The sequence below is a fragment of the Alligator sinensis genome, unplaced genomic scaffold, assembly GCF_000455745.1.
Source record: "Alligator sinensis unplaced genomic scaffold, ASM45574v1 scaffold876_1, whole genome shotgun sequence".
Lineage (NCBI taxonomy): Eukaryota > Metazoa > Chordata > Crocodylia > Alligatoridae > Alligator > Alligator sinensis.
The window spans coordinates 59,165-77,152 of NW_005841938.1; the positions used below are offsets into that span (position 1 = coordinate 59,165).

General features: G+C 49.3%; 1 protein-coding gene across 5 annotated transcripts in view; it reads right to left on the reverse strand.

Moving 5' to 3' along the window:
- Positions 1-1,753: 1,753 nt before the first annotated feature.
- Positions 1,754-17,988, reverse strand: part of RAB37 (RAB37, member RAS oncogene family) — a 49,167-nt gene continuing 32,932 nt past the window's right edge. Inside the window, exons 1-10 of one of the 5 annotated variants that reach the window (XM_025199203.1) lie at positions 17,401-17,578; positions 16,633-16,846; positions 12,815-12,925; positions 7,589-7,630; positions 6,838-6,904; positions 6,638-6,690; positions 5,049-5,114; positions 4,059-4,115; positions 3,071-3,147; positions 1,754-1,892 (exon numbers count right to left, since the gene is read on the reverse strand). In XM_025199203.1, coding sequence (XP_025054988.1) covers positions 1,787-1,892; positions 3,071-3,147; positions 4,059-4,115; positions 5,049-5,114; positions 6,638-6,690; positions 6,838-6,904; positions 7,589-7,630; positions 12,815-12,925; positions 16,633-16,846; positions 17,401-17,528 — 921 coding nt within the window. In that variant the 5' untranslated portion in view covers positions 17,529-17,578 and the 3' untranslated portion in view covers positions 1,754-1,786. Of the gene's footprint in view, positions 1,893-3,070; positions 3,148-4,058; positions 4,116-5,048; positions 5,115-6,637; positions 6,691-6,837; positions 6,905-7,588; positions 7,631-12,814; positions 12,926-13,047; positions 13,440-16,632; positions 16,847-17,400; positions 17,579-17,988 lie in introns of those variants that run through there. The other 4 variants (XM_014518085.2, XM_006019744.3, XM_025199204.1 and 1 more) reach the window with 4 other exon arrangements.

The window sequence follows — 17,988 nt, forward strand, 5'->3', positions numbered from 1 at the left end:
CACCCTTGGGTGCATCCCATCCAACCCCATGGACTTGTATAGATACAGCTTTTCTAAATAGCCCCTAACCTGTTCTTTCACCACTGTTGGATGCTCACCTCCTCCCCAAATTGTGCTGCCTGGTACAGTAGTCTGGGAGCTGACCTCACCTGCAAAGACTAAAAAGTTATTGAGCACTTCAGTCTCTTCTGCATCCTCTGTCACAAGGTTGCCTCCCTGGTTCAGCAAGGGACTAGAGCTGTGCGAAGCTTCAGGTGGTGATTCGATTTGGAGGAGATTTGGCCCGATTCGGTGGCTGAATCTCTGAATCCGAATCGAAGCAGGGGACCAATTTAAAGGTCCGAATCGATTTGAAGATCTCTGAATCTTCGGAAAAGATTCGGAGAGCTTTGATGATTCGGGCAGTCCCCGGTGGCTGCAGCAGGGAGCTGCAGTTGACTCCGAGCTGGTAAGTACTAGGGGCGGGGGAGCGGGGAGGGGGCCATGGGGGGGATCCCTGCCAGCCTCCCCCACTTCCCCAGCCTCCCCCCACCTCTGCCTACTACCCCAGCCCCCCCATGGCTGGCCCCACCTGCCCCAGCTCGGTACTTTAAAAAAAAGCCCCTACTCAGCGGGTGCTGCTGGGGGATCCCCACTGCCCCCCGCTGCATGGGGGGCTCTGCACACTCTCCAATTATGCTTTGGCCTTCCTGACTTCATCCCTGCTTGCCCGCACAATGCTCTTAGACTGTTCCCTAGTTATGTGTGAAAGTTTCTACTTCTTACAAGCTGCCTTTTTGTGATTTAGTTTACTGAAGAGTTCCCTGCTAAGCCAAGCTGGTCTTCTGCCACACTTGCTAGTCTTCCTGCGCATTAGGATAGTTTGTTCCTGCAAGCTCAGTAAGGCTTCTTTAATGTACAGCCGGCTCTCCAGGATTCTTCTCCCCCCCCAGACTAGCTTTCCAGGGGATCCTGTTCATGAGTCCCTGAGCAAGTCGAAGTCTCCTTTTCTGAAGCTTAGGGTCCTTACTCTGCTGCTCTCCATCCTTCATTTCCTTAGGATCTTGAGCTTCAGAGGTGCAGGGGAGGGGAAGGAACTTGATATCACATGAAAAAGTCTCCTGTTCTTCTTCCTTTAGCAGGGAAACTTCACATCCTAATGCAAGGAAGAGAGAAGGCTTTTCTTGCCTCCTTGACTGCTATGGTTCACTCTCTTGTCGGACTCCAGGGGACACAGCGAGAAGCTTGATTCCAGGCAGGAGAGATGCTACCACTGACCTAGTCCAATCTAGACAGACAGTCGTTGAAGCCAATTCTGCCTAGTCTTGAGAGCTGTGGGACACCAGTCAGGCTGCCATGTTGACCTGGCCCAGTTCAAGAGAGAGGCTGGGCTTTATTTAGCCTTCTGAGGCTGAACAAGCCCAGCCATGATCCCTGGAGGCCTGGGTAGGCAGCCAAGGCTCCCGTGAGCCACTCCAGAGCAGCAGGGCTGAGACGCACCCAACCCAGTGCGGACGCTTGCAGTAAGATTCACCATAGCTGGTGGAATCACAACTGGTGTTTATTTGGCCTTATGATAACTTCCCCTCCTGCACACACACACAGATGCACGCAAACTCACACGCATACACATGCTCCCCTCTTTTGGTAGGTTTTCCTGCCTCTTATTTGGAAACTATTACCAGAATTTGGTTAGAGGTTGTTCTGGAGGGCAGGGCTCCAGCCACTGTCTTGCGCAGTTCTCACTGTCCCAGGTGCCCGGATTACCCCTCTGCACCTGTATCCTGTCCCGGCAGCCTCCTCTCTCTCATATGAAGGCACAGCAGCTGGACTTCTTCTTTTGCGACTCTATGTAGTCATGAATCTGGAACCTGGGCTCATCCAGCTGCTGCACTGCTCGCTCCTTGAGCTCTCTGAAAGAAACGCACCTGCCATTAGCAAAGCTGCTGCATCCCCCTGTCTCCGAAGGAAGGAAGGAGTAGGGATTGCTTTCTATCATCTCTGTGTAACCTCCATCCCTCATGTAACATGAGGCAGTGCCGAGGCAATTCACAGGCCTAAGGCTGGACTGGCACAAATTAACTCTAGGCTGGAACGTGTCATCCTGGCCTGGGAGCAGAGCAAAAGTGGTCTGGAAGCAGCTGGAGTCAGCAGAACGATGCTGATTCCCACCCAGCTTAAGAGCTCTCGGGGATCCTGCTGCCTTCTCGTCTCACTCTATGGGGACAAATCTTAGTGCGAGACTTTGCCCACAGGAACCATGGTACTGGAGCAAAGCAGTTGCCCACGCAGACCTCCTGACCTCAGCTAATAGCAAATGCTTCATAGGAAAGTGTAGAACCTAGTTATGGGCCTGTCTTAACAAATCACCCTGTTTGCCTACATACCACATGCCCTCAAATAAGACACATGCCTTGTTTTGGGAAGGCAGAAGAAAGAAAAAAAGATTTTTTTCAGAGTCTTCCCTGCCCTAGCACTGGTCCACCCAGGGCTGCACGAAGCGCAGGCAGAGTCCTGTCATCAGCATCGCTCCATCTCCCTGCTGCTTGGTCAATTTGGTAGCAGCTGTGGGAGGGCTAAACCCACAGCTGACAAAACAGCAGGGACTCTGCCTCTGCTCCTTGCGACTGGGGAAAATACCATGAAACAGCCTAATGCAAGCACAGCCCCCTGCCACTATTTCAGCTTCCCCCTGCCTTCATTCCAACATGCAAATCCATTTTTTTTGCATGGGACACCCCCCCCCAAATTCTGGATAGCTGATTCTGGGGGAAAAAGGTGCATGCATGTGGTATGTCAATAAGTATCATAACTTTAAACCACTTCTCTGAAACTGGGAAATACTGCAAACACAGGCCATTAAGCATCTTGGCTGTGATGACATAGCAAGTGTATAAAACACAGGGTCTCTGAACCACCAAGTTCCCTGTTCTAACCACTGACTGACAGTTCCTCTTTCAAGATGTGGCCTTTCTAATCCCCTAGGAGCATGGGTTACCATGTCAGTGCTTACGCGCTAAATTGCTGCCCCTTAGTACAAGAAGGTGGTCCTGAGATTGGAAGCCACTCTCTGAGAACTGCAGCTACTCACTTGGCAATGGCCAGAAAGGCCAGCTCCACGTTCATGCCGGTCTTGGCACTGGTCTCCATGAAAGGCACTCCATACTCCTGCAAAGAGGACATGGCATCATGAGCAGCTGGGCTGGACTGCCTGGTACTGCCACCACCAACACTCCTACAGCTCCCTTTCTGCTCTGAAACACCCTTTGCCAAACAGGCCAGGAAGAAACTGGCAACCTCCAAGGATAGTAGAGCAGGTTCCTTAGATGTGGACCTTAATGGAGGGCCTGCCCATCCCCCTGTGATGCAGCAGTAAAAGAGAGGTATAAGCAAGAAGGGGCAGCACTATGCACAGCTGGCTTGGAAGAGCCAGCATTGGAGAAAGTGGGGAGCAGGGAAGAGACCCCTTAGAGGTGTGGGAGGAGACAGGTGTCTGGGGTGAGGATGGAAGGTCCCATCCTGAGAGCTGCAGAGCAGGCGGCTCACGTCTTGGTGGCACCTTTTTTAACCGTAGCCCAGCTACTCTCTGACTATTCTCTTGCTCTTTCTGACTTCAGCAGGCCCAGAGCTGAGCCTCCTGCCACTCCACAAGTGCAGTTCTCATTCTTCAGTACGCTCCAATCTTATTCCCCCAGCTCCCAGCCTCCCCTCCACCTATTTACATTCTCCTTAGTCCCCAAAATCCACCCTCAGGCCCCATCTCATGGCCCACACCCTCCCTGCCCTGCCCTTCCACTCTCTGCCTTCACATCTGATGTTTCTCTCCCCTCCGGTCCAGACAACTCGTACAGGATGGTTAAGGCTGCAAACAAGGTACTTGTAGCTGGGCTGACTGATGTGATCAGTGTCTCAGTGAAGCAGTCCTGTGAGCCCAGGCTGGGACATTTTTAAATCCCTTAGTCGAGGTCTGTTCAGTACAGGACAGGAGCTTGCAGCCAATATGGAACTGAGGATATTGAAGGCAGGGAGCAGAAACCTTCTGCAAGGAAAAAGCCCACAACCCCCGCAGTGAGGCTCACCCTGGCTAGCGTCTCTCCATCCTCTGTCCTGACAACTCTCTCGCTGCTCACATCTGCCTGCAAACAAAGGGATATAGTTACTGCAGCTGGAAACTTCCCAGCCAGCCTTGCCCCAGAAACACTACTTTAGGATCCATACGAGGAACCCAAGGACTCGGGTTGCCATCTACCGGCTGCAGCTGGCACTGAGACATCCAACAGGAACTTCAGAGCTTTTTAACAGCTTGTCACATTCCCCTAGGAACTTCCAGTCCCCGGCAAACACCTGCGCATCTTCAAGGGAGGGATATGGGCAAGCGCTCTGAGCACAGCTGTGGGAGCTAGAGGCTCAGGAATTATGCTGCCAGCTCATGCACTGACTCCTTCTGTAGCATTAGACATATCCCATGTTCTCCAACATGGAGATAATGACACTGCCTTGCACAGAGCTAGGGAATAGGTAGCATGGGAAGATGAAGAGCATTATACAAGTGTGCTAACCGATCCAGTTCAAGTATTGACAGAATTGTAAATGGCCCAAGGATCTGGGTTTGGGGCAAGAAGGCACATCCAGTGCCAGCTCTTGAAACAGTGGACCCCAAAGTCTGGCCCCAATGACATTGCCTCCTATCTCCACATTGTGGAATGGCTGAGTCACACCTAATACTAGGATTTCAGGGGAAAACTATGAGGACCCTTCAAAGGGGAAGTTGGTGATGCTGGAAAGCACAGAAGCTTGGACAATATCCTGCAGGGTTGGAGCCAATTATACATCATCAGCAGGTGAAGGCCTTGTACTTCCCAGTAGAAAAGAGGGCAAGCAAACCGTTCATTAGAAAGTGCCAGTGGACAAAGAAAGAGGCACTGGGAACTCCATCCACATGTCCAATCCAAACGCCCACAATTTGGGACATTGTTGACCTGCATGAGGAAGAAATGGTGCAAAAAAATAGGGGAAAGAAGCTGTCTTCTGAGCAAGCTCTCAGTAACCCGACAGGAAGCGACACATACCTTATTGCCTAACAACATAATGACCACATCCTTTTGGGCATATTCATGTATCTCTGAGAGCCAGGCCTGTAAGAGAGGAAGAGGTCACATGGTGTCCAAGATGAGCAGCACAGACAAGAAGGTTTTTGTGCAACAGCAAGCGCATGGGAGAGGAGGTGGGGGAGGACAAACCTGCCAAGAAATCATCACTTTCTGGCAAAAAACCCCCATCTGGTCAAAATTTCCCAACCCACCCTAGCCACCAGGCACCTTTGTAATGGGTTGTCCTTGAGTGAAGACCCTGTGGAGTCTGCTGCTCTGTACTGTTAGGTTTCCAAGTCTGCCATGCAGCTTGGGACAGAAGCAGCCATACCCTCGTGACCTGGTTTCAGCACGGTGCCAGCTACCAGTATGGATGTGGTCCGTTTCCCCCAGACCCTTGTGACTCAACGGCACATTTCACCTCCATTCAGTACAGTTGCATTACCATTGTCATGGGTGGTGACTAGATAATAACCTACTGCTGTTACTAACCAGCAGAACTCCTGTATCAGCACAGGTGGAAGAGATTTAGTGTTGAAGGACTTAAGGTTGGTCCTCGCTGTCAACTCCTGAGAAGAACACCTCAGTGATTTCAATAGGAGTTGAATGAGCTTGGCTTTCTGTATGATTGGTTCCAGTATTTTAAGATCTGGACTCAAAGCTCACCTATTTGCTCAGGCCCCTTTGACTAAGGCAAAGCTCATGCATTGTACCTTAATGCAGAAGCAACTGGCCAGGCAGGGAAGTGATGTCTTGGTGTAGCCAAATACCAAGAACTAGGACAGCTCCCAGTTCTCACAGATGGCCAAGGATAGTGAAGACTTATGTTGGACACTGTCTCAGCCCTAGGATTCAGGTTAAAGGATCACCCCATCACAAAAGACAGGCAGTGAGAGGGAAGGGCAGTACAAAGGCAGACAGTCATCTCAGGGTCCAAGACACTGTGTAGAGCTGTGCCAAAATAGACCTTTCCAGTTCTCAATCTAAACCAAGAAAAAACTGGTTCGGGTTGAATAAATATGGCCATTTTTCAGGGTGGGGTTTACATTTTTTTTGGTGACAAAGAAAGTTTTCATTTTGAGCCAGCTCAAACTAAGACAGTTAATTCAGTTTTCAGATGATTGAATCTTTCATCGCCTTCCCTTTATGACACTTAGGGACATTTCACAATGAAAAGTCACTACACTGACTTCTTTTTAACACCCACCCTTCCTCTCCAGCTGCAGATGAAACCACTCACCAAATTTCACCCCAGTTCTGGTCCCTGTAAAGCTTAATTTTTTAAAATGAATTTAGTGTTTCCCATCAATGTCTACCCTACCATGGCTGTTCTGGGGAAGGAGTTGCTTGGTTTGATGGCTGTCAAAGGAGTGGACACGTTGAGGTGTCACATGTTTAGAACCAATAGGTTCTCTCTTTGGGTCTTGGAGTCTGTCCATCCAGTACCCAGAAAGTGGCCTGGATGAGGGGGAGGACATCCAGGGAGTGAAGGTCCATTATCAACCCTCTCTGGGGGTTTCCAGGCTGAGCAGTTATATCCCTGAGGCTGCTGGTCAATGGATACTCACTCGAATATTGTCAAAGGACATTTTGCTGGTGATGTCATACAGGAGGAGCAAGGCTGGAAGGAAAACAAGAGAAACAAAGTGGTGGGGTTAATAACTGTGTTGCTCCTAGGCATTACTTGCAAAAGCAGCTCCACTGAACCTGTGGATTCCAGTTCCCATCTCACCCCAAATGGGCAACACGAATCCACCCAGAGACCTACCCTGAGCATCTCTGTAGTAGGCGTGGGTCACGCTACGGAATCGCTCCTGCCCTGCGGTGTCCCAGATCTGCAAAGAAATAGCCCCTGTGAAAAACTAAGGGAGAAACCTCACTGCAGCCCATTTCATCTCCTGCTTCCAAATCCTGGGAGCGTGCTGGCAATAGAGAACAAGAGAAGGCAAGAAACTTGAGTCAGTGCAAGGGGGCCACTGTTGGCCCTTCTGCCCTTGGCGTACTAGGGTGTTTCCAAGCTATAATCAATGGCATTTGGAGGTCTGGACTGAAATGATTTGAGGCCAAAGCAAGATGATGGCTGTGAGTTCCTGAGGGCATGTGAGGCAAATGCTGGAAGCACTATGCTAAGAAGGGCTGTAGTGAAGCATAATACAGCTTCTCTGCATACACTGCACCCTGAGGGGATGGGGCATCGTGCGGTATGGGGCATTGATACGCTGTCACAGGGGAGTTTCTCAGCATGCCCTATACTCCAGCCTCCTGGGGTATGGCCTATGTAGCGTGGGTGTGCTGTGCTCTATTGCAGTGCTCCCTAGCACAGTCCTTTCATTCTGCAGACACCCCCATAGTCTTCCCCAGGGATGTTTCCTTCCTTCCTACCAGGACCTTAGCAAAGAAAGATGCATGGAAAAAAAAGGTAAAGGCCACTTACTGGCCTCCTGGTTGTCTAGACACTCAATGCCAGGGGTTGAACTCTGCAGTGTGACCATCAATTCCCCACCAACTCCCTGACTCACCTGCAATTTCACCTTCACGTCGTCTACTGTCACCACTTTGTTCTGTAAGAGAAAAGAAAGTCAGGCTGAGTAAGGGAAAAGCTGGTTGCGCTCCCTTGTGGGTTGTAGCATCCCCATGGATCACCTTGACCCCTATCACTCCAGTTCACTGGTTCTGGAGGGTGTGAATGCTGGAATCAGAGCCCACAGACCAAGGGGAGGAGACATAAGCAGACCTCGCCTGAGTCTGCCTCTAAAGCAGCAGCAGGAAAAGTCAAGGCCTTCTACTCAAGGGCTCCTATCCCTTATGAGATCCCAGGGAAACTCATCCGCATGGTGGTCAGGCAGATGGCCTTACTTAGCTTGGCCTTCCCTCCAGGAGGCATGTCACCCGAACTGGCATTTTCCAGGGTAGGGAAACATCCAGCTGGAGAGATTAGGAGCTTCTGCTGGTGCTGATATTCAGATACTACAATCATGAGCACCTGGCAGATCCTATAGGTCAGGCACATTGGTCACAGAAGCAGAGACTGACATGCAGAAAAAAAGCTTTAACCCCCCCCCCCACCCCCCCATGTATTGCTACATGTCTTCTTAACCCCCATTCAGAGCTCCAGGACTGAGATCAAGAAAGCAGTAATGGGTGTTTATTAGCAGTATCCCCAAAGCTTGCCCTCGCCCTGGGGAAACATTCTCCCGAGCTGCAATGTGCTCCTTTCTCAAGGGATCTGATGCTCAGCCTGTCACAGAAACACCCAGTTCCACAACCCAGATGGTTTCATGGCCCAGACACATTTCTGGGCTGCTGTGACAGCTAAAGCTGAGCAGCATATAAGGCCAAGAAGGGGACTGACTCTGCCTCTCCATCTGCATACGCTGGACACACCATCACAAGTGCAATAAGGTTTCATCTCCAATTTAGCAGGGAGATGCAACAGGGATGGGCAATGCAAAGAGATGCAAGGGCAGGACAAAGTCACTGACAACAAGAAAGCACCTTTAGTCCACACAGATACAGGCCACAGCACCGTACAGAACCCAGAGCCCCAGAACGCACAACCCTGCATGAGAAGTAGTCACACACCCACATCTGCATTGCAGCTGGGGCTGGGTGAAGCAGCTTGGACAAATTAAACAAATGGAACCTTTGCCCAAAGCTTGAACTGAAACTCATTTGAGAGAGTACGGACCACCGGACATTTCTGGTTCATTTCTGTGCCTTTCAAACCCCCAGCGTATCTCACAAATACAGGCTGCTTCTGACCCAAATGGACCATCGTTTTGTTCCATCTCTGGACAGCAGGGTGCAAAGCTGTCAATACAATACAAACACAGCCATCTCCTTAGGAGCAACTCTTGGTTAAAGTCCAGCTCGATTCTGTTGGCTTAAAACGTTCAGATGATGAGAGAATAAAGCCCCAAGCTTTGGGTTTCTTTGGTTCAAACCTCTATAGTTCCTCAGGCTCTCTCCTCATTCCTGTATGCCTGTACCCAAGCCTCATACAATGCATTTTTGAGGGACATATTTGCTAGTGTAAGAACAGATTGTGAACCCAGTGGACCTCAGTTCAAAGGACCAGGTCCCAGCTTACACCAGTGTAATGGGATCTGGCCCCAAACAGGAGAAGGCTGTAAATATATGATGAGGAGAAGGGAACCCACTGATCCCAGGACAGCAAGAACTGGGCCCAATTTGGTTCTATCTTGTGGTGCCCTTAGTCTAATGCATTTTCAGCATCTATATTCCCTAGGCAGGGTGCCCTGTGAATAGTCTAGGTAAGAGAGACGGGTGCTTTCCACAGCTGCAGCAGGGCCACTGGTTCGAGGACCTCCTGCATTTGGGTCACAGCTGCGACCCCCAAATTCCATCTGCTAACCCAAACCTGGGGGAACAGGCAAGGGAATTAAGAGACACCCCCCCCCCCCCCCCCCGCATCATAAAAGAAGGAAGAAGTTTGATTAGACTATATTGGGTGTGTGCGTGTGTGGGGTGGGGTTTGGCAATCTCAATATTGACACAAATGTAGTTTCACTGATAAAATGATCATTTACTCTTCTATCAGCAGATCATTACAGCCTTGCCTGCATCTTTCAGCGACTTTAAGAGATATTGGCAATTACTTTCCTAGCTGCAGCGCTCGGAGAGTATAAAACACCTAAAGCGTATTTAATTACTTGAGCTGCTCAGGGTCTTTGCTTTCTGTCACCCATGGACGAGTTTGAAATGTCAGAAGAGGTAACACCACTGGCCACAAATCACCCAAATGCCTTCACACAGAACTGAAAAGGCAGCCTCTATCCCTTCTAGGTGGCTTGGATATTCATTGTTATTTTCTTTTAGGCTGTGTTTTCAAAGTGTATAGTTCATTTGCTTATTAAAATCTGTGCTTTGAATCACATGATTTATAGAAGGCTTCAATCACATGTTTTAAAGGATGGATTGTAAAGTTAGGAACCAATTAGCCAACAGTCAACCACCAGAAAAAGTATCTCTTGGAAGAATAAGATCCTCTGTATAAGGCTAGGAACAGGCATTACGTTTGTTCCTGGACAGAAATGCCCCGGGATTGGCGTGCACACACATCACATTTTTAATCAGGATTTAGTGAGCGTGTTGAATGTGCTGTGCTTTTTCCCATTGATTCAATGATGCAACCCTGGGATAACCATTGCACTTTACAATGTCCTGGGATAAACTGTTAGTACTTCTTATCTTGTCTAGGATTTAACAATGGGCATGGGCATCTGAACTACTGCACTTTGTCCTGGGAGAAAATGGTTTATCTCAGGACAAATGCAACATCTGTTTATAGCCTAAGATACCAGTTTGGTCTAGTCTTAATTCCTTAGAACAAGCTCATCAGATATTTATGTTTCAAAAGATTTTGGAAGAGCAAAGGGATGTGTTTATCAGAGCCATAGACTGTGACATAAAATGAGCCTCTTACATCTGCTTCATGAGAAAACATCTCTAATCTAAACCTGCTCAAAAGGTGCTAAAGATTGTCTTACTGAAAGTGTTTTCTCTCACAAACATTCGCAAGCCATCAGACCTTGACGGATGCAAAATGGTCTGCAGAAAATGTCAGCCACGTAAACCTTTTACTGTTTCTTCAGTGCCGGAGATAACAAGTCTCTCTTGAGACGCATGCCTGCAAGTACTGTATCTCTTTGTACCTCCCATCACAAAACAGCTTTCTGATCCCTTGTTACATGAGATGGTTTGTGGAAAATACAGGAAGGACATTTGATACTACAACTGGATCCAAAAGCAAGCACCCATTCAAGTGTAAAAATATTGATATTAATTGGGAAAGTAATTAGTTGACAATGCATAAGCAACTTTCTTATCAAACTCAGGAATACAAGAGACCCCTTTCCGCAGCTTGTTAAGAAGAAGCAACAACTTCTTTTTCTGTTTATTCAAGTTTATAAACTCTCTTTAAGAATTATGGTAAGGAAAAGACCATTTTGAGAATTGGAAGATTTTTACAGCAACAGTGTGTGGACTTAAGTTATTTGAAACAGAATTTCAGCTCCTATTATGCCCTGAGGAAACCAAAAGGATCTCTCTGAAGATGGACTCGGTAAAAGAAAAAAGTTAAAATTATACTCAGAGAATTTCCCACCACAACACAAAAGACCACTTGATTTATGCCTCATATACATTAACCAGACCACACAGCAATATCTTTAGCAATATCTTGGATAAGAGCAGCCCATGAAGGTGAGAGCCAGTCAGCTAATTCCAAACCCAGGAAAGCAGGAAAGAGCTGAGTTTTCCTTCTTCCACAAATTTATGGGAAGACAGGACTATAAAAACCTCTCCAAACTGAACAAGCAAGTCTGTATCTCTGCTCCCCACTCAGCTTTCCGGCACTCATCACGGTTCATTACTTGTGCAAGCAAGAAGCAACCAGACAGCCAAGAACAACACAGCGTCAAGAGGAAGCAACCTTTTCGGGTTCAGGTAACAGCATCACAAGATTTCAACAGGTGATGGTGCCACACGTGTACAGCACGGCCAAGGCATTTACATTGAAAGCCTTCTTCTAATGATTTCAACGGAGTACTGCAATTGTAATGTAGGGCACTGAGAGCTTCTCCAATTAAACGCTGGGCATTTTGGCCACCTAATCTGAGAAGGAAACATGAGCTAAACCTTGGTAAACAAAACCTGGTACTGGGATTAGAGATGCTCACCACTCCACTGATTTGCCAGTCTCAAAACAACTCCTTAAATGGTATCTCGCCATTAATTAACTTGAATGCGTTCTTTGGTTTCACAAGACTTGGCTGAAATGACTCACCTTTGCCCACTGAGAAACTATTTAAGATGTGCAAGGGACCCATCAGCAGGACTCCCCAATCCTTAAAGCAACATCTCTGCCCACCTAATCTGCTTTAGTTCTCCAACAGGATGGAGATGGGCTTTTCTCTATTTCTGCAAGGAACAGGATGAGGAGCAATGGCCTCAAACTGCAGCAGAGGAAATTTAGGTTGGAGAGTAGGAAGCAGGTTCTGACTCTGAGGGTGGTCAAGCACTGGAAGAGGCACCTAGAGATGTTGTGGCATCTCCATCCTTGGACATTTTCAAGAGCAGGTTGCCCAGGCATTTGACTGGGCTGGTTAGTCAGGGATGATTCGGCCTTGGGCTGGCAGCTAGACTAAATGACCTCATGGGGTCCTTTCCCGCCATCATTTCTTATGATCCTAAGACACTCTACTAATTTAAGGAATAAGGTCCTTTGGGTCCTTTCTATAGACGAAATCCATTCCTGTAGCATTATCATCTCTATTAAGGCTCTGCATAGAGTCACACAGGAGGAATTGGAAGCAATGCAACCCTTACCAAGTGTTTTGTTTTTAATTCTCCGCTCCCCTTCTTTATTAATAAATCAAGCACAATTAATATGGTAATTAGTTTCCTTGTCTTTCATTGTGATGACCGTGCAGCATAGCAAAAAAAACCCACCGGACTAAAGCAACAGTAGTCCCTAAATTGGCTTTGAGAGAGACAGAGAGAGAGACATCTATGGAGTGTCCACTCTTATCATATCTTATTAGTCTAGACTATCAATTTTGGTAATTTTTACAGTAAAATTCAACAGCTCAAGAGCACCCCTACAGACCCCTGCTCCATTCACTGATGATCTGGGTAGAGGACAGGGGGGGACTATTTCACTGTCCTGCCCTGAGCTGGTGTGAGGGGCTCTCCCACAGTGCAGAAAGCTGCAGCAGTCTCACCCGGAAGTCTATGCCGACGGTAGCTATGAATGTCCCAGAGAGGAAGGCCCCGTCCTTGAACTGCACCAGGAAGCAGGTTTTCCCCACGCCTGAATCTCCAAGCAGCATCACCTACAACACGGGGGGCAAATACTCATTAATAGGGCCAGGGGAAGGGCAGGAGTAGGGAGACAAGCCATGACCTGAGCTGAGCTGATTCACGGTGTGGGTAGACCTGCGAGGAGGGCACTGACCCGGGTGGTTGGTGGCATCGCTCCGATTCTAAGGTCTTGTGCAAGCTATTAACTTCCTTTTCTCTTCAAGCTCCCTCCACTTCTCCATCTGGGTGTGAGTCCCACAACTAAGAACGCTGCCCTGCAGTTTAAGTCTCAAATTTCACTTCTCTTACCTGGCCTCTCTTAACCAGGGGGTAGCAGTTCTCTGTAGGACAGCATCAAGGTAGGCTGAAGAAGGCACAGGGGTCAAAGGAGGATGAGAGAGATGAAGGACGGATAGGACAGCTGCAAGACACTGCAGACCCCACCCAGCCCAGCCTTCCTCCATGGCCTAGTCTGGGCTTGCTCCTCAGGCAGGGCAACGTTTCTGGGGCAGCAAGCAGCTCCCTGAAACTCTCCCCTCCATGCTTCATTGCAAATCTCTAATGCCAGGGACCACTGCAGTCAAAGCGGAGGCATCAGCAGCATCTTGCCAGCCTGAGGCTCTTGTTGCTGCTCCCCATGGCACTCAGCCACAAGACCGTGCAGCCTGGCCTCACAGAGCTTCCAGCAGGCATCCAGACCCGACAACCTCTGACTCTGGGGGGAGTGGGGACAGAGAAGCCACGTTGGGTGGAACAAGGTAATAAGAAAGAAAGGAAGCAAGTCAGGAACAGGGGAGGAGGGAGTGCAAATGGGCAGAAGCTGCCAGAGGAGATTCACCAGAAAGCAGTTGCTGCAAGGGGGTCTCCCATCTGACCACAATGCCGTTATCTAGCAGGAAATGTGGCATTTCTCCTCTAAAGCAACTACCACTCAATCCCTGCTACTACCAACAGTTTGGGAGAAGGCTAGGGGCACCGTGCTGCTACAAGTGGTTTCTGTTTCTAGGCTTTCTCCATCTTCCAGGAAAGTCTCCTTAAGGTCCCAGTATTAATACAGCTGTAGAAATACCCAAGGATAGACCTCTTCCCTCCACCCAGACCCCAGGCTTCTTAGTGGGATCGCAGCCAGACTATCGCCAAGCCAGTCCTATCTCAAAGCATGGCTCATTCTTCCTTTCCCCTTTATCCAGGTCCCCATAGGACAAAGAACATGAAGCACACGGCACAGTGAGAAAACAACCGTGCCCATTGCATCCTGAGCAAACTCCACCAGACTCAGGCTTTCTACCCCCTTCTACCTCCACCCACTGCTGACACCAAAGCAAACACACAGCAAACTGTGCACTCTCCCTAAGCAAACAGACCTCAGAGCTAAGGCTGGGGATTGAACTGGCACTTCTGAATCCACTTGGACGCTGGACAGAGCAAAGCAAAGCCCAGTATTTTTACTGCCAGCAAATTACAGTTCTCTCCAGCTGCTTTGAAATAATTGCAGTTTCTTGGCTGCCACTGGGTAATAATTCATCGGACACATCAACAGCCTCATCCCACGTATAACAAAAAAAACCCCAAAAGCAAAGGAGCTGCAACAAGATGAACAAGGATCCTGGCAAAGGAGACGTAACAAGTGAAACACCCTATGAGCTTACTTTCAGAGGTGCTTAGTGGGGGTTGCAGCTGCTCAGAGCTTCAGAAATAAAAACCCTGAGCTATTGTGCTAGACTAGACCAGTGGTTCTCAACCTTTTTAGGCTCAAGACACCCTTTCAAAAACGCCAGCTCTTAGCTTCCACTCCTTTCTTGACTATGGAAAAAATAATAGAACAATTTCCCTGTTGAAAAGACCATCAGGTCAGAAGCAGGTCAGAATGTTTGTGAAGCAAAAGATTCCTATTTGCAATCTCTGGGTTTATCTTCTGACTCATGTGCAGGTGTTTGCACACTTAACAATGTTAATATACCTTGATATTAGTAAGGCTTTTGATACGGGCTCCCACAGCATTCTTGCAAGCTAGCTAAGGAACTACGGGTTGGATGAATGGACTGTAAGGTACGTAGAAAGCTGGATGAATCATTGGGCTCAGTGGGTAGTAATCAATGGCTCAAGGACTAGCTGGCAGCTGGTATCAAGTGACGTGCCCCAGGGGTTGGTCCTGGGGCCAGTTTTGTTCAATATCTTCATTAACGATCTGGAAGATGGGATGGATTGCACCCTCAGCAAGTTCATGGGTGACACCATGCTGGGGGGATGTAGTAGATATGCTGGAGGATAGGGCTAGGATTCAGAGTGACTTGGACAAACTGGGGGATTGGGCCAAAAGAAATCTCACAAGGTTCAACAAGGACAAGTACAAAGTCCTGCACTTATAATGGAAGAATCCCATGCACCGCTACAGGCTTGGGACCAACTGGCTAAGCAGCAGCTCTGCAGAAAAGGATCTGGGGGTTACAGTGGACAGTAAGCTGAATATGAGCCAACAGTGGTCCCTTGTTGCCAAGAAGCCTAATGGCATCCTGGGCTGCATTGGTAGGAGTGTTGCCAGCAGATCGAGGGAAGTGATTATTCCCTTCTATTCTACACTGGTGAGGCCACATCTGAAGCATTGTGTCCAGTTTTGGGCTCCTCACTACCGAAAGGATGTGGAAAAGTTGGAGGGAGTCCAGCGGGCAGCAATGAAAATGGTTAGGGAGTTGGGGGACATAACTTAGGAGGAGAGGCTGAGGGAACTGGGCTTATTTAGTCTGCAGAAGAGACTGAGAGGGAATTTCATAGCCACCTTTAACTCCCTGAAGGGAGGTTACAGAGAGGATGGAGCTGGACTGTTCTCAGTGGTGACAGATGATGAAACAAGGAGCGATGGGCTCAAGTTGCAGCAAGGGAGGTTTAAGTTGGATATTAGGAAAAACTCTTTCACTAGGAGGGTGGTGAAGGACTGGAACAGGTTACCCAGAGAGGTGCTGCAATCTCCATCCTTGGAGGTTTTTAAGACCTGGCTAGACAAAGCCCTGGCTAGGATGATCTCGTTGGGGATAGTCCTGCTTTAAGCAGGGAGTTGGACTAGATGTGACCTCCTGAGGTCCCTTCCAACCCTCATTTTCTCTGATTCTCTGCTTCTAATATTGCGTGCCCCCCTCACAATATCCTTAATAGGCCCATATCACCCTGGATGCGAATCTTTGTTCTAGACATTCCTCCGCAGAGACATGCAAAAAACAGGTCTGGTGGCAACTGTGAGGAAAAAGAGAAGGAAGAGGCTGAGTGTTTTTGCTGGCCTAATGAGAGCTAAGCAAGGTTTGGGACCACCCAAATAATCCTTCTCCACAAGTGAATTCAGGTCAAAGCTCCCTATAACATACACCTGAATGGAGACAGGCTTTGGGTTCAGCACTTAGCATGGCTTCTAGAGAAGATTTTCAAACTTAAAAAAAAAAATCTCCCCTTTCTGAGCCCTCAAAAAAAGAATGAGAAATGCATGAGCTGGAAAAAGAAGGACTAAAGTAGCTCAGGAAAGAAAGGGAACCAAAGAGGGTTGCTCTGAATAACCAAACTACACTGTTTGACCTCTTTCAGTCACCACTGACCAGAAGGAAGGTAAAACAGATCATTAAGTATACTGGAATACAGTTGGGTGTAAAGCATCCATGAACACTACCCTTCTCTGATTCCCACTGTGAGCTTGGGCAAGCCATGTAAGCCCAGAACAACAAAGTTTTTAGGTGCCTAAAGAAAACTTAGGTACCTTGGTTTCATTGAGGATCTTGGCATCAGTCTCCCTGACCCTCACTTGCACCCATACAATGGGAGTTGAAGCCACTTCTGCCTCACGGGGCACATCGCAGCCTGCACATATACCATGCTGGGAAAGACTGGGTAAAGTGGGTGCATTTGGGCAAAGCAAGCACAGAGTAGAGACATTTATTTTCCCCGTTTTCCATGCAGAGGTTCCAGGCTGGCTGCAAACACAGTGCCATGAAAACACAGCAAGGCACAGAAAGCGAAAGGAAAATTTCGGGCGCTTCTCAGGGTTACAGCTCAGCATCGGCCTGCACTCTCCAAAAGCCCAAAGTGCGTTTATCCAACGTGAGGTCTGCCTGAAGCCCACATCACACCCACCTGCCAGTGCCTGAGCTCAGCTCAGTTCAGGGGTCCTATGGCCAGTTTGGTCATGTATACACACAGCCATCAAAACTTTGCAGTGATACCCCCTTCCCTTGGGGAACCCCTTTTTTGGCCCGGAGGAGATATCCCTGCCAAGACCCGGTGTGTGAGGCAGTCCTGTCCCATTAAGGCAGTGACTGCCATGACCCTGGATGTCTCATTATGTGGCTGGAGAACGGGGCAGAACTCACAGGCACCCAAACAGGGGTGTCCCACCCCGCACGCACCCTCTGGGGCTTCCCTGCTGTGGGGGCTGTGTGGGACACACGACCCCAAGGCACTCAGGGCTGGCTCCCATCTAGATGGACACGATCCCACTTCCCTAAAAGAGCTGCTGCTGCGACCTCACCACCAGGTGCCGACCGGACCAGCTTCTCTGTACACCAGGAGGTGCAGACACCCCTCTACACAACAGGGCAGCAAGCGTCCGGGAGGAAGCGGCAACTGTCCCGTGCGACACGGCCCGTGAGATTGCATCTCTCCAGCCCAGGGGAACCAGGGATCACTGGGGAAACGGACAAGATAGGTTCAAAAGAGGAGCAGGCACATTCAAGGAGAACAGGTCCAAGTGCACCAGGGAGTCGGGGGGCAGCGTCCGAGCGCCGGAGGGGGACAGAGGAGGCAGGGGCTGGAGCCTTCTTCCCTTCGCATCCCTTTCTCTGCCGCTGGGAGGGGCGCCGTGTGCCATTGCAGGGTGGGGAGCGGGGGCTCTGATGGCACAAATCAAATACAAAACGGGGACGTGCGCACCGACAGGTGAGCAGAGGCACCCCCGCAAGGCGCCAGGACCAGCCCACGGACAGGAAAAGCATGCAGCTTGGCCAGGGCCAGGAGGAGGTCGGCGGGGATGGATGGGGGAAGCGGTGCGGGGCTGGGGCAGCCCGCGGGGGGCCTGGACGGGCTGGTGCCGGGGTGCGGGAGGCGGCGGGGCGCACCG